This window comes from Cavia porcellus, unplaced genomic scaffold, assembly GCF_034190915.1.
Source record: "Cavia porcellus strain 051 isolate PalLab524CR breed Dunkin Hartley unplaced genomic scaffold, mCavPor4.1 scaffold_20, whole genome shotgun sequence".
NCBI lineage: Eukaryota > Metazoa > Chordata > Mammalia > Rodentia > Caviidae > Cavia > Cavia porcellus.
In genome coordinates, this window is record NW_026947503.1 from 15,654,228 (window position 1) to 15,668,426 (window position 14,199).

General features: G+C 32.7%; 1 protein-coding gene across 2 annotated transcripts in view; it reads right to left on the reverse strand.

The window, feature by feature from the left end:
• Cdh7 (cadherin 7) overlaps positions 1–14,199 on the reverse strand; it is a 134,799-nt gene that overhangs the window by 24,928 nt on the left and 95,672 nt on the right. The window contains exons 8-12 of one of the 2 annotated variants that reach the window (XM_063231495.1): positions 13,161–13,190; positions 11,221–11,357; positions 10,189–10,310; positions 9,439–9,556; positions 5,654–5,905 (exon numbers count right to left, since the gene is read on the reverse strand). In XM_063231495.1, the coding sequence (XP_063087565.1) occupies positions 5,654–5,905; positions 9,439–9,556; positions 10,189–10,310; positions 11,221–11,357; positions 13,161–13,190 (659 nt within the window). The remainder of the gene's footprint in view (positions 1–5,653; positions 5,906–9,438; positions 9,557–10,188; positions 10,311–11,220; positions 11,358–13,160; positions 13,191–14,199) is intronic. The other variant, XM_063231497.1, reaches the window with a different exon arrangement.

The following is a 14,199-nucleotide window of genomic DNA, read 5'->3' on the forward strand; positions in this document are numbered from 1 at the left end:
TCTGTACCACCTTATGCCCACCTTGCAAATTCCCATTTCCCCCACCGTGAACACATTTAACCTCATGATTTTGTTCTATAAAAGTCCTTGGAAAAGAAAGAGTCCTTGGAAACCCCTTCTGTCTCTCAGACAGAAGCTTTCTTTCAATAAATATATGCCACTCTCAACTTTGATTGTTCCTAAAATTCATTCTTCGATTTTTGAGAACACAAATTCATACAGGACATAGTAGGTCGGGAGTTTCAATCTCCTGTATCATTGGGAAACACACATTAAAAAAAAAAAAAAAAAAAAAAAAAAATGTCAGGGACATTTAGCCGGCAGTGTCAACCTGTGTTTGTGTTCTGATTCTGATATTCATTCACCCTATGATTTTGTACCTGGTTCTTCTAAATTGTAGTTTTGCTATAGAGAAAGTACATAACAATGGTTCCATAGAAACATTTTATGAAAAAAATACATAATTCTTATAAAGTACTTAAGCTAATGCATACCTCATAATTTAGGAAATGAATTACTATTTTGCTTCTCTTTCATGCTTGCTATTTACTACTATAGATTAGCTAACTATAGCCAATTTATTATTATCTGTAAGACAGCGCTGTGTATTATATTCTATCATTACAGGTTATGATAAGCAATGCTGTATTATATAGTATTGTCATTATTTTCCTCCACAGTTCAATGCATTTTTAAACTTACATTCACCATCACCTACATACAAAGCCATTATTCTGCTGAGCAAAATCATAAAAAACAAGTAATTAGAGGTGGAATATAGTTTGGCATCATGTAAGTCAGGGAGAAAAGTGAAAAGATGCACAACAGCTGAAGTTCAAATTGCCCATCCTGGACACACTGCAAAAGCTGAGTTCCATGCCGTGTACAGTGAGTTTCTACAAACACCTTATTAAACCTTAGTTAATGAAACTGGGACAGCCTTAACTAATCCCACATGTGTCTGAAGAGCAAAATGTTGGAAGAAAGGTTGCGAGCGTTCAGTTACTTGGAACTTATGGTCTAAGTAAAGGAAAAAAATCCAAACTAATTTAGTAGTTCAGTGTCAGCTTTAATATGTAGAAAATGCATTTTTAACTCAGAGTAACAGAAACTAACTACAATATGCTTCAAGTAGATGACAATATTTAATTTTGAAGCCTATTTTATTCTATTTTTTGTATTTTGAAACAATATCTTGCTTTGTAGTATAGGCTGGCCTATACTACATAGATCCTACTATGTACTCAGCCTGGCTTGAAAACTGTGGCAATCCTCCTGCCTCAGCCTCCCAAATTCTGGGACTTTAGGTTTTGCCACCATGCTCAGCTTGAAATCTATTTTAAAACAGAGTAGGTAAGTTCCTTGTCATACTTTCTTAAGAATCTATTAAAGTATTAATTTATGTGTCAACCATATATATATATATATATATATATATATAATACCAGACCAAAAACACTTTAAAGAAAATAATTTTATGGTTGACACATACTAATTTAACTGTGAAAAGGCATAATTAAATATGTGTTGGTATTGTGGTAAAGCATATTTTTAACTAAAGTTTTAAAATGCTAGAACATCTTACTATATATTGTTAAAATTTTTCTGCATAAAAATAATATACTTATTCACTATATTGTAAAATATGAATTTGTCAATTTTGCCTCCCATTCAAGTTGTACTCAGTGTAAATGAAGGAAATTCCATTTCTAATTGTTTTTAGATTATTTCATTAAAGAATTTAAATGCAAATAAGTTAATGAAAGTGGAAAGAATAAAAGAGGATGAAGGAGAAATTGGAAAAGAATTTTTCCATAAAGTTAGAAAATACAGATAAGGGTGGAGACTGACAAATTCAACTTCAGTTAAAATGAATTTCAAATCTTGGGAATTAAATGACTATATATGAGTAATGCTTTTCAGATTTCCATAGAGCATTTCCTTTTTTAATTTAATGTGAGAGATTTGATTGAGATTAGGGAGATCTAGAGTCTCCTACCATCTCTGTCTTTAACTTGTTGCAAGAACTCTTGCAGATTCTGAATGGAACTGTACTGCAAATTCTCCTCTGTAAAGCACAGATGTTTGGGTTTGAATCAATTTCTAGGACATCTTCCAGTGTTAACATCCTGGGGTATCCACTGAATCACCTTCTGTCATGTTACAAGTCACTTTAATTTGTCACATAATGACAACACAAAGCTGACAAGTAAAGTATGTTTTCTGAACACTCCAAACCCGGGGCTTTTTATAGCTTCATCCTTAACTGAACTTGATTTTCAATTGTTTCATTATTCTCACATTTATCCCACTTTTGGACAAAAATATTTTACAAGTTTCAAATGGTTTGAAACAAATACTGATCCGGTGTCCAGAAAGAATACTTATACCACGTATTGAGCTGCCATAAAGAATGAGCAGAAACCAATGTATTACCTCTCCACCCTCTTCATATGCAAACACTATAAACACTCAGTATCATTGGATTTGTCAGCTATTGTATGAAAATCCAGGCGTTTTAGTGAAGAAAGAATGAATAGTCATCATCTTTTTCTTTTCGCCAGTTAGAAATTACGATATAAAAAGATTAAAATTCTGAGCTGAAATGCTACCAAGCAGAAGATGGTGATTATATTGTGTCACTGTAAAAATGGAAACTTGCCAGTAGAAGCTCCTGTTTTACAATTGTAGTTCAGTATAAGGCTCTGTTTCAACTTACATTTTTTTAGAATTTATTTTTTATTGAGTAAAATAAGTTATGAAATATTCTTTTTTTTTTTTTTTTTTTTTGGTACCGGGAATCGAACTCACAACTTCTCATGTGCCATGCAGATGCTTTGTAGCCAACTTACTTCCCCAGCGAGGTATAAAATCTAGATACTTAGAATAGGCTAAAGCATTTCTGATTACTTATTAGTTAGGGAATATATTCAAATTTGTTTTGCTTTATTTTTAATCATATTTTATTGGGGAAGAGTACTGGGAATTGAACTCAGGCTCTTGTGCTTGCCTGGTAGGAGCTGTGCCACTGAGCTGTACACTTCTCCCATTATGGATTAAGAACTGATGGTCAATTTAACACCAGCTGGATTACATCAGCATGGCATTGGGCAAAAATGCTCCACCTGAGGAAAGTTGCCAGGATAAATAGGTGGAGAAGAAGGGAGGTGTTGAGGGTTGAGGCACTAAGGAGGCATTGTGGGTTCTCCTACGAGTTGCTGTCTGAGCTGTTGGTTCTCCTGGAGAAGCTTTGGTCCTCACATCGAGCATTGCTTCCTGGCTTCGGAGGGGAAGACATGTGCTGCTTGGTCTCCAGGATGAGCTCATCACGCTGCTTCCTGGCACGTACCCCACTGTGTTTGTCATCAGAGGAGCTTGGGGCCTCTGTGTCGCTGAGGACTGGTGTGGTGCCTTTCAGGACAGCCCTGCTCTTTGTTGTGAGTGTGACTTCTTGGCTCCAGCATAGAACCCTCATCCTACTAGCACAGCTCCTTCATCCTGCTGGCATAGACTTTCTGGCCTTCACCACTGACCCTTGGGTCTTCCCGGCATGGATCCGTAAAAGAGACTGGCATGAGTTCTTCTTGTGGGCTCTGGACCTCCAGTTGGACTCATGGGAGGCATTGTCCTGAACTCTGAGTTTTACCTGGACTCATGTGGGACATTGCTGTGGGGTTTAGGCTCTTGACTAAATAATCTATGTCTTTGGTGTTGCGGATAGATTTCCTGCATTTTCTTGTGTTAATTCCGGTGACCATTATAAAAATATTATAAACTCCATGTTCTAATCCTAGTTGGCTGTGTACAATCCCTGACTACAACACTCATTCAAATTTAAAATTTAAAAGCAGTCAAAATTACCTAGACTTTGATAAAATTTGGTGACCCCCCACTATATATATATATATAATTAGAATTTCCAAGCAACCTCAAAAGCAAGGAATCCCAAGGCAACAGATCAAAAGATTTACCTAAAATCAAAGAGATACCCCAAATGAAAGGCAATACACTATTGGTGATTATTTAATGTGAGAAAATACAGTTTTATCCTATTTTTTTCTGATATAGATTAATATATGTTTTTTGTGACATTGGTTAAATTTGGAAATAATCTAAACTACTTACGTAGTCACTCACTTTTCTTCTGAAACTATATTTTCAAGCTAAAGACATTGTCATCTTCAACACATAAAGAATTTTTAAGCCTTCTTATGTAAATTATTCTACTAAAAGTTAAATATTCAATTTAAGTCTTCATTGTTATGTTTTGGAACGCAGTAGAATAGTAAAGCATTTGTAATGGGTCTAATCTCTTTAAAAACATTTATTCTGGTCCTTTATATTCTAATCAGACTTTGGGAATTGTGTTTCATTTCTAATAAATTTCTGAAAGTTTCTGCCACCTGTGTGGTGGCTTGTGCAAAAAAGTAGTTTAATTATTTTCCTCTAGATTTATCTATTTTGCTGAACTTATGGAAGATCGTAACTTCTGGTTTTATGAGACTGTTTACAATGTATTAGTAAGTAGGTCTTAGCATGGTTAATAGAGTGAGGAGTTTTTTAGCTTCATCAGTAACACTTAAAATAGATTGAATGTTCACTATATGGTAAGCATTCTGTTGTCAATGTGAATTATTTCATTTAATTCTCAGAATCACCTCCTGAGATCAGTTCTAGTGCTTTTCCTTTTCAGATTAAGATACTATCTAGGGGGAAATCAAGACTTCCCTGGTGAACAACTAGTGTATACTGGAGGCAGAAATAGAAGCTACTCTTACCTAATTCCTCAAGTCTAGTTTGTAAACGGTGCTGAATCCCACTGTAAATGTTACTTTTACAACCATATGTTACAAATGGATTTCATAATTGTATTATACCCTTAGAAACATGCGATGCAATCTCACATGCAAAAGGAAGTGCTCTCTGTCCTTGCAGTAAGTTTAGATGTGAAGGAGAAAGTTCCTCTGAAATAAACCCATTACCCAATGGCCTCGCTGGATGGCTCCCAATTTTTAAAAGGATATTGCATAATATTTTATGAAACCGCAATGCTAATAAGAGTCATAAATCTAATTTTACTTAGTGATAAAATAGTCATGGAAAATTAGAATTAAATATGCTAATAATTCTCTAGGAAATTATAATTTTCCATTGCTCAAATTTTATCATTCTAAATCTTGTAAATAATTTAAGAAAGCCATTTTAAATGTTTTGACAAAAATGACCAATAAAGTCATGATTCTAAAATAAGCATATAATGAAAATAATATAGAAAATGTTTTTTCTAGTCTAGGTTACCATCTTTGCTGTGTACTAGAAAGCAAATAAATGGGAAAAGACAAGAGTTTTAAAAAATATCTTGAAAAATATCATAGGGGGCATAAAACATCTTAACCATTTACTAAATGTAACTTTGTCAAACTACATATATTTATGTTCATTGCTTTTTTTTGAAAATGAAGTTGATAACTATTTTCTCTGTGTTACACTTTAAATACAGTAGTGGGCAGTACAGCAATGTAATGAGTGTTATTTAGTGAATAAATTCCATACCTACATATCTTATATAAAAATAATCTAAACAAAGCATGCAGAAAATAAAGGAGCTGAAAAACATGTTTCTTGCAGTTACTCCTCTGCAAACAGTACTTACCCAACAACGTCAAGACACAGGCAAGTATCGCTATCAGGGCTCCTGTACTGAGGCCGGCGGGTAAGACGTAGGCCTCTGCATTGCAAGTCTGGGCTATGCCATCCACGTCGCAGTCACACACACGGATGGTGAGGGTGTTGGTGCTGCTGAGAGAGGGGGACCCACTGTCCACAATGAAGATCGGCAGATAGTACACAGATTGCTCCTGTCTCCGGAAGCCACTTCTCCGCGTTAGAATTGAGGCTGTATTGTCTAGGATAAAGAAAGCAAATGTGCAGCACAATTTCTAATAGAACCAGTCTTCAAATTTTAAGTGATTCTGTTTACCTTTATTCCTCAGTTGGGAAATGTGAATTGCAGATATTGATTTAACAATTTTCTTTAAATTTCACTGCACAAAGATGTATTTCCGATATAATACATTTTAAATCATTGTACATGAGGCCAAATATATAGATATAAAGTAGAGCTTAATATAAAAATGCATACAAGTCATTTATTTTATTATGTAACTTTGTCAAGACTACACATAATACGTCACTTTACTTAAACATTGAACCATGTAATAACTGTAGAGATGGTGAAGAAATAATAGACATATAATAGGCAAACCAATTCTGTGCAACATAGCTAAGTCAGGAATATTATAAACTCTTACTTGAAATTATACTGTCAAGTTACTGTGATTAAAAAAAAACAGCATGATATTAGAAAAAAAAAAAAAAAAAAAAAAAAAAAAAAAAAAAACAGATCTGAGGATCAGTGGAACAGATTAGAAGCCACAGAAGCAACTCCAGACAAACTCAGCCACTTTATCTTTGACAAAGCAGCCAAACTCATTCACAGGAAGAAAAACAACCTCTTTAATAAATGGTGCTGGAAAAAATGGATCTCCTTATGCCAAAAACAAAATCTAGATGCATATGTCTCACCATACACCAAAATAAAATAAAATAAAACAAAATAGATTAAATATCTATTAAAATAGAAACACTAAATCTTCTGGAAGATAGAATAGAATACCTGAAAGCAGAAGTGTAGGCAAAGACTTTATGAACAAAACCCAGACTGCATGGGAAATATTACAAAGAATTAACAACTGGCATCTCAGCTTATCAAAAATCTTTTACACAGCAAAGGAAAGCATCAACAGCATGAACAGACAACTCCACAGTGTGAGGATATTTTTAGCCAGATGTTCATCAGATAAAAGACACATATCTAGAATATATAAAGAACTAAAAAAAAAAAAAAAAAAAAGCACACATCCCAAATATAGATCCAATCCAAAAATGGGCATCTGAAATGAACAGACACTTCTCAAATGAGGAAGTAGAAATGGCGAATACATACATGAAAACATATTCAATATCAATGGTCATTCAAGAGGTATAAATTAAAATAACACTGAGATTTCATCTCACTCCAGAAAGAATGCTATCGTCAACAAATCGACCAATAACAAAATTTGGAGAGTTTGTAGGAGGAAAAGTAACGTTTCTTCACTGTTAATGGGCCTGTAATCTGGTGTGGCTAGCATGGAAATGAGTATGAGGATTTTCCAAAAATCTAAGGTTGGAGGTTGCATTTGATCTAGCTATTCTCCTTCAGGGTAAGTTCCTACAAGAATTAGCAACATCATACCACAGCGATGTATGTGCACCCATGTTTAGAGCAGCACAATAATAGCTAAATCTTGAAAACAAATCAAATGCCCATAAATTGGGGAATGGATAAAAATGATGTGGTATTTTTATACAATAGAGTGCTACTCAGCTATAAAGAATAAACTTGAGGCTTTTATTAGTATATTTGGGTGATTGATAGAGTTCAAGGGCACAAGCTCCTGCTTGTCAAGCACAAGGTCCGGAGTTCCATTTCCAATCTCCCCAAAGTATTTATAGGTAAATGGATGCAACTTGAGGCCATATTTATAAGTGTAACAAATCAGACTCTCATACGTAAAGAACACACTGTGTTGCTAGTGTAAAAATTTGAAAGAGTAAATAAGATCCAAAATATACAACAGATATCCTGAAAGTAAAATGGGAAGAAACTGCTAAAAAGGAAATAACAAATGGGATGGGGGAAAGGAGCAAAGAAAGAATAGAAAATATTAAAACACATGCACACAAAGAGATAATTATATTACTAATCTCTATTAGCTCATCAAAAAGTAATTATGTGATTGTACTGATCATTTTTTATGCTTGTATTTTGTAATCTGAGCAACTGCCCTATAGATAACAATATATAATATGCTAATCATCGTTAATCTATTATTCTGTTTTGAAATTCTGTATTACTGTTTATATTCCTTTTTCATTTCAAAACATATATATATATATATATATATATATATATATATATATATAAAGTTAAAAAGGTAAACTCTGAATTATTAAGGAATATTTTCTTCTGCATGTTCTACACACTCACACAGATCTCTGCCTTTGTGCCTTACCAGTTTGGATGCCATATATGTTTATAACCTGGTAGAAAAAGTTTTATAAAGTTGTAGATTTGTAAGCTAACATGTTTGATATCAAAATAATGCATATACACACAATGAATTAAGGAGCGTAAGATTAGGTGCCCAGTACCAGATATTCTTGCTACTCATGTGTATCCTTTCAAGATCAAGTTTGGTAGCCCAGTACGAATGTCCTGGAGACCCAGGGATTTCCATGCAATAACCATGGTGGCTCAGGATGTTGATATCAGGACTATATTTATATTCATCTTATGAAGGTCACATATCCTCCATAGTCGATTGACTACTCTAAGAGCTGAGGATTATCCTTTCCAACCACAATTAAATCAGAGAGATTGAGATTATCCACATTGAAAAAATCTACTTTCTTTATAAGATAACAACATAGTCTTCAGAGGTGAATTGGCTAAGCAAATGTTATTATTTTTAGATTGTATTTTTTGAGGCCAACATTAGATTTTCTGCAGTAAAGAGGATTGTGGCTTCAGGAAAAAGTCCTCATAATATTCATCTTTTTTAAGCAAGTTTTTTCAGAAAACCAATATTTGGCTACTTAAGATATGTATCTCTACATTTTCCCAATGAGTCCAGATATATAAATTTGTAACAGATAAGCCAGTTCACATGCTTCCTTTAAAGGTTCTAATAATTGTCAAAATATATTAACAAACAAAACCAGAATGTACTCATAGATATTTACAGAAATGTTTGTATAGAAATGATTAAGAAATTGTTAAAACAATACTTTTTAGCAGGGAAATGCGATGTAGCAACAGAGGGAATTCTATGAAACTGTACTTACAGCATAATTAATGCATTGTTATAATGTCCATGAATTATCATTATTTAATATAAAAATGTTACTTTGAAAATATTAAGCCGAAACTGATTTAGGCTGTACTGTGTGTAGTGAGTTATTTTCCTAATATCTGGAGCTGAATCTGTGTATCACAATCCTTATGAAGGCATTTAACCTGCTCTCAACAGGTCATTTGGATAAAAAACTTGGTAAGAAAGCAAAAGCCTAGCAGCAACAACAACAACAACAACAACAACAAAATAGACTTAACTTTCCTCACGTTGCTTTCAACTGAAAATGATTTAAAGAGCAGCTTCTCAAAACTATGAATTGAAATTAATTGAAGTGCTCATTGCCCTTTAATTAATGTTCTTTCAAATTTTTTTGTTTGTTTTGTTTTTTAGTTTTAAATCCACAGTCAGATTCCTGAAGAATAAAAAGCATTTGCTTAGAGAGTCTGTACTTGCTGTCTCCACAGGTAGCAATACTGACCTTTGTTATCTTTCAAGGAAAAGTTGTGATTATTCGTTGGATCCACCGTTAAACTGAAGTAGAACTGGTGTCCATTGGAGGGCTCATCTTTATCAACAGCACTGATTTTCTGGATAACCTAGAAAAAGAAAATGTGAAGCAGGAAGGCGTTTTGCTGTGTTCTGCTAAGTATTTTGAGCTAAGACAGCAATTTTCCCCTGAAAGTCATTTTCTTCAAGGAGCTGAGGAGTGGATCACATGTGCCAGTATGAATCCAATCTTAAAAGGCCCTGAGTAACAAATCGCATCCTTTTAAAACTTACTTATGTGGTCATCATAAATAGGCTGTGCCAATTAATTGGGTATTCCAGTAAATATCACAAGACACAGAACAATACAAATGAATGAATCAAACTGAGATGGAGTTGGACTTCATTCTTAGAACTTCAAGGTCCTAACACAGCCTGTACTATGGAGCCCAGCAAAAGCAAGCTTAGTATGATGTGATGTCTTTCTCCTTGAAGGTGGCTCAGCCCTTAATGATTTAAAAGGCTTTTACAATGTTTACCTTTTTCTCCCTGAGGAATTTTCAGCAGCCAATTAAACCAGGATTTGAAAGTTCCTTTAATATTAATTCATGTTATACATGAAAGTGTCAGTTTTTCTGAAACAAGCTGATATGTTATCTTAACCTGACATATTTTAAAGGCCTTACTGTTGAATATTTTTAAAAAGCATCAAATATGAGAAGCAAAATGTTTTGAAACTCACCTGTCCAGGTTGTGCATTTTCACAGACCATGGTCTCATAGTCCATGGCGAACTCTGGGGCATTATCATTGATGTCAAGGATTGTGATGGCCACATAACCTCTTCCTACCTGAGATGGATTCTCTAACAAATAAGAAAATGTACATTATGTACTTTTATATAAAGCATATTTTTACTGTCATTTTACTAATGAAACATATGAAAAACAAGGATAATCTTAAAAATGAAACAAAAAATATTTCAATCTCTAAACAGAATAAATAGCAAATGAAATCAAGAATAACAACTCTATATTCTTTCAAAGAATCACAGATATACTGATCCAAATGTATATATGTATGAATTTATAATAACACATATACACAAATGTCACATGGAAATGTGTATATGTGGTGTTTGTATATATGTGTAGATGTGTATATATATTTGTAAATGTGGCTATATATGTTAATGTTTTATGTGTATGTATATGCTTTTAGCCTTTGATAAGATAGCTATTGAAAGAAAGAGGAGTAAATCACAAAATCAAGTAGTCCTTGATACTACAACTCATCTTTTTATGATTATAAATTCATATTATATATGCACATATCTTAGTTAAAACTAATTTATACTATATAACGTGTGCATGTATATATATAATTATGCATTTTCCATGGTGTTTTTAGGAAGGACTAAAATTATATCAACACTTGATATTCAAATCTATTTGTCTTGGTAGGAGTCAAATTATCAATTATTGTGTGTTATTTTGCCAGTTTCTTAACAGATAAATGAATTAAATTATGACCGACAGAATAACAAATAGTCCTCAAACCATTTATGCTTTTTCTGTTTTCATTAACTTTTGTAAATGTTACCATACAAGAAAAATGAATGTAAGCTTTTTCTTTAGAGCTTGGAAACTTTGGACTTTCATGATTTACGTTAAGCAACTGTCATGATTTGCACCTATTTTATAATCTCATGCAACAGTCTGCTCTCCACTCCCACTGTTATCCATCCTAATGCAATTTTAAACCTTACAACTTACGGCTCTCCATTGCAAGGACCGTGATATTATGAATGGCATTTGTCTCTCGATCCAAAGATTTTGCAGTTGTAATAACTCCACTGTTGGCATCAATATTGAAGTATCTCTCCAAGTCTGTGTTTCTGTCAATTGAATACCTAATTGAACATTAAAAGAAAAAAGTTAACATATATATTTGATTGATTGCTTTTATTTCATTAATGGCATAGCTAGTCACCAAATCTTGCTGATTATATGATGTATAATGGTAGAAACATAAATACATAATTTGTTTAAAACTTCTGTAGAGTTACTTATTCATATTTCATTAGGAATGGCCTTTCTTTTACTCAAACAGTTCAAAATGAATACCCTAGTGTAATTACATTTGAAATGACTTTGCATATGTCATTATAACTTCCAATTCATCATCATTATTGCTCCTGAAGGATATTTACAATAGCTCCCAGCTCTAGTTAGCTCCTAGCTCTAGGTATGGTTAGAGTTCTATTGAAAATCTTTCTCTCTCTCTCTCTCTCTCTCTCTCTCTCTCTCTTTATGTGTGTGTGTGTATATATATATATATATATATATATATATATATATTCTTTTGCATATTTTAGAGCTATGTTTTGTTTGATAATAACAACTGGATATTAACACCTTTTTATTTATGTATACATTTCCTTTTGCTTAGGCTTAAAAATTTCTTTTGATAGTAACTCCTTTTAATTTTGTATCTCTCACTTAGGAGTTTGATCAGGGTTCCAAAGATGTGTTTTAATGTAGAGATCCTATAACTGAATGACTATTTTGGTATGTAAAATCCCTTTCTCAAAATATCTGAAATCTAAATGTAAGTGAAAACTGTCTGGTATGCTTATATTCTTCCTCCACTTTACTACTTGTTCCATGCACAAAAATTACCTTTCACTGGTAAGTCACTATATTTCATGCCATCTTAACAGTCTCTCTAGTTTGGTGATCGAAAAGCTGTCATTCATAAACAAAGGATTAAACAAACTAAAGAACAAACCAAAACAAAGCACATGCCCACTTTCTGAATGATGATTAGTAACTGAATCAATTATTCCGTGAGTTCAAATATTTGCCTCTCCTTGGGTGTCCTTGACTCCCATGACCTAGGTTCAGCCATAGCTTCTTATGAGCACACTCTGCTGATCTGTCTCACTGTACTGCTGTAAAGTGGAGGTCACACATGCTACTCCACCTCCCACTCCAGCAAGTCTGTGGTCTATGAAGCCTTACAACTTTTCGGCTGCCAACATATTTTTCAATTCAGTTTGTCTTTTTTTATTTCTTCACCTCTTTCTTAACAATTTATATACCATTCTAACCTTTTAAAGAGTACTGCATTTTAATCACGAATTTTAATGTTTCAAAGCCACGTATAAGTGTGTGTGTGTGTGTGTGTGTGTGTGTGTGTGTGTGTGTATCCCTTCTTTTAAGAACTTTCTGCCCAACCCTAGGTCATACATTCTCCTGTATTCTTTTCTAAAATGTTCAATAAATTGCATTTTAAATATATGTTCCAGTTTGTATTTTGCATAATATATAAAATTTAGAACAGATTTGATATGTGGATGTATGAATTTGCCTAATTATTATAATGTTTCTTGAAAACCTATCATCTTTTATTAAACATCCTTTCACATTTGTCAAAAATAAACTGATCATATGTAGATCTACCTAGAGAATGTATTTTGTTCCACTGAATTCTGTGAATTCTGCCATACTTAGACAATACCATAGCATTTTGATTATAACGTCTATAATAAATCTTGAAATGCGATAGATTTCTTCATTTAATGCCTCTTTTAAAGAATTATTTAGATATCCTGTAATCTTACTATTTTCACACATATTTTAGATTCATCTTGTCTATATAGTTAAAATTAACTGCCAGGCCAGGGATTTAGCTCAGTGGCGAAAGTGCCTACCTGGAAAGTGTGTGGTCATGAGTTCGATTCCTGGAACAAACAAACAAAATTAACTGCCAGGATTTAATTATGATCAATTAAATTTAGCTTTAATTAATATGTGGATGAGTTTGGAAATAAGTGACAAATTTACTGCACTGAGACTTCTAAAACACTACTAGGGTTCCCTTAATTGCTTTTATCATCAATTTGTATTCTTCACCATAGAGGACCTGTACTAATTTTGCAAAGTTTGCACAGGTATACATAAGTATTTTAGTAGTGTACAGGTATAAATAAGTAGTGTTCAGGTATACATATGTATTTGCTGCTAGTGTATAAAAAATAATAGATTTTCTATCTCGATTTTGCATCACAGAAGCTGGCAAATTACTTATTGTTCTAGGACAATTTTTAACAATATATATCTATACTATGTATAAACATTTACTCAACCAACATAAATGTGTAAATAAACCTTAATGTATACTCTACTTAACATGAATAAAATAACAGATATTGATGCTTAATAAATGAATTATAACACTAATAATATACTCATATCAACTCAATATTAAAAATTTTAGCTATTCTGTTAAAATTTTAGTCACTAAGATAATACTTGCCCATTCATAAAAATAGGATTTTAGATTCTTAAAAGAATAAAAGGCAAATATATGTATTTAAATGAATTTGTATAATTTCCTATAGAGTTAAAAGCAACATAAAAATATTTTCCGACTTCATCAGCAATTTCAAAATCATAATATTGGAGTGAATAACATTAAAGCTGAGAACTCATTAATAATTAAAAGTCTTCTGTCACCACTCTTCCCAATAAAAAAAGTTAATCATATATAGATGTATAAATAATCTAGGCCTGTTTATATTTTAGAAAAAGCATGGAAACCAAAATTACTCTCATGCAAGTTCTTCTAATTTGTGAACTACAAACTCTGACAATACCATTTTTAGCTTATAAATATCTGTTCAAAGTTGTAATTTACATTTAGATGTTTATTCAGGTAATTTTTTTATTTTTAAATTATATAATTATGTG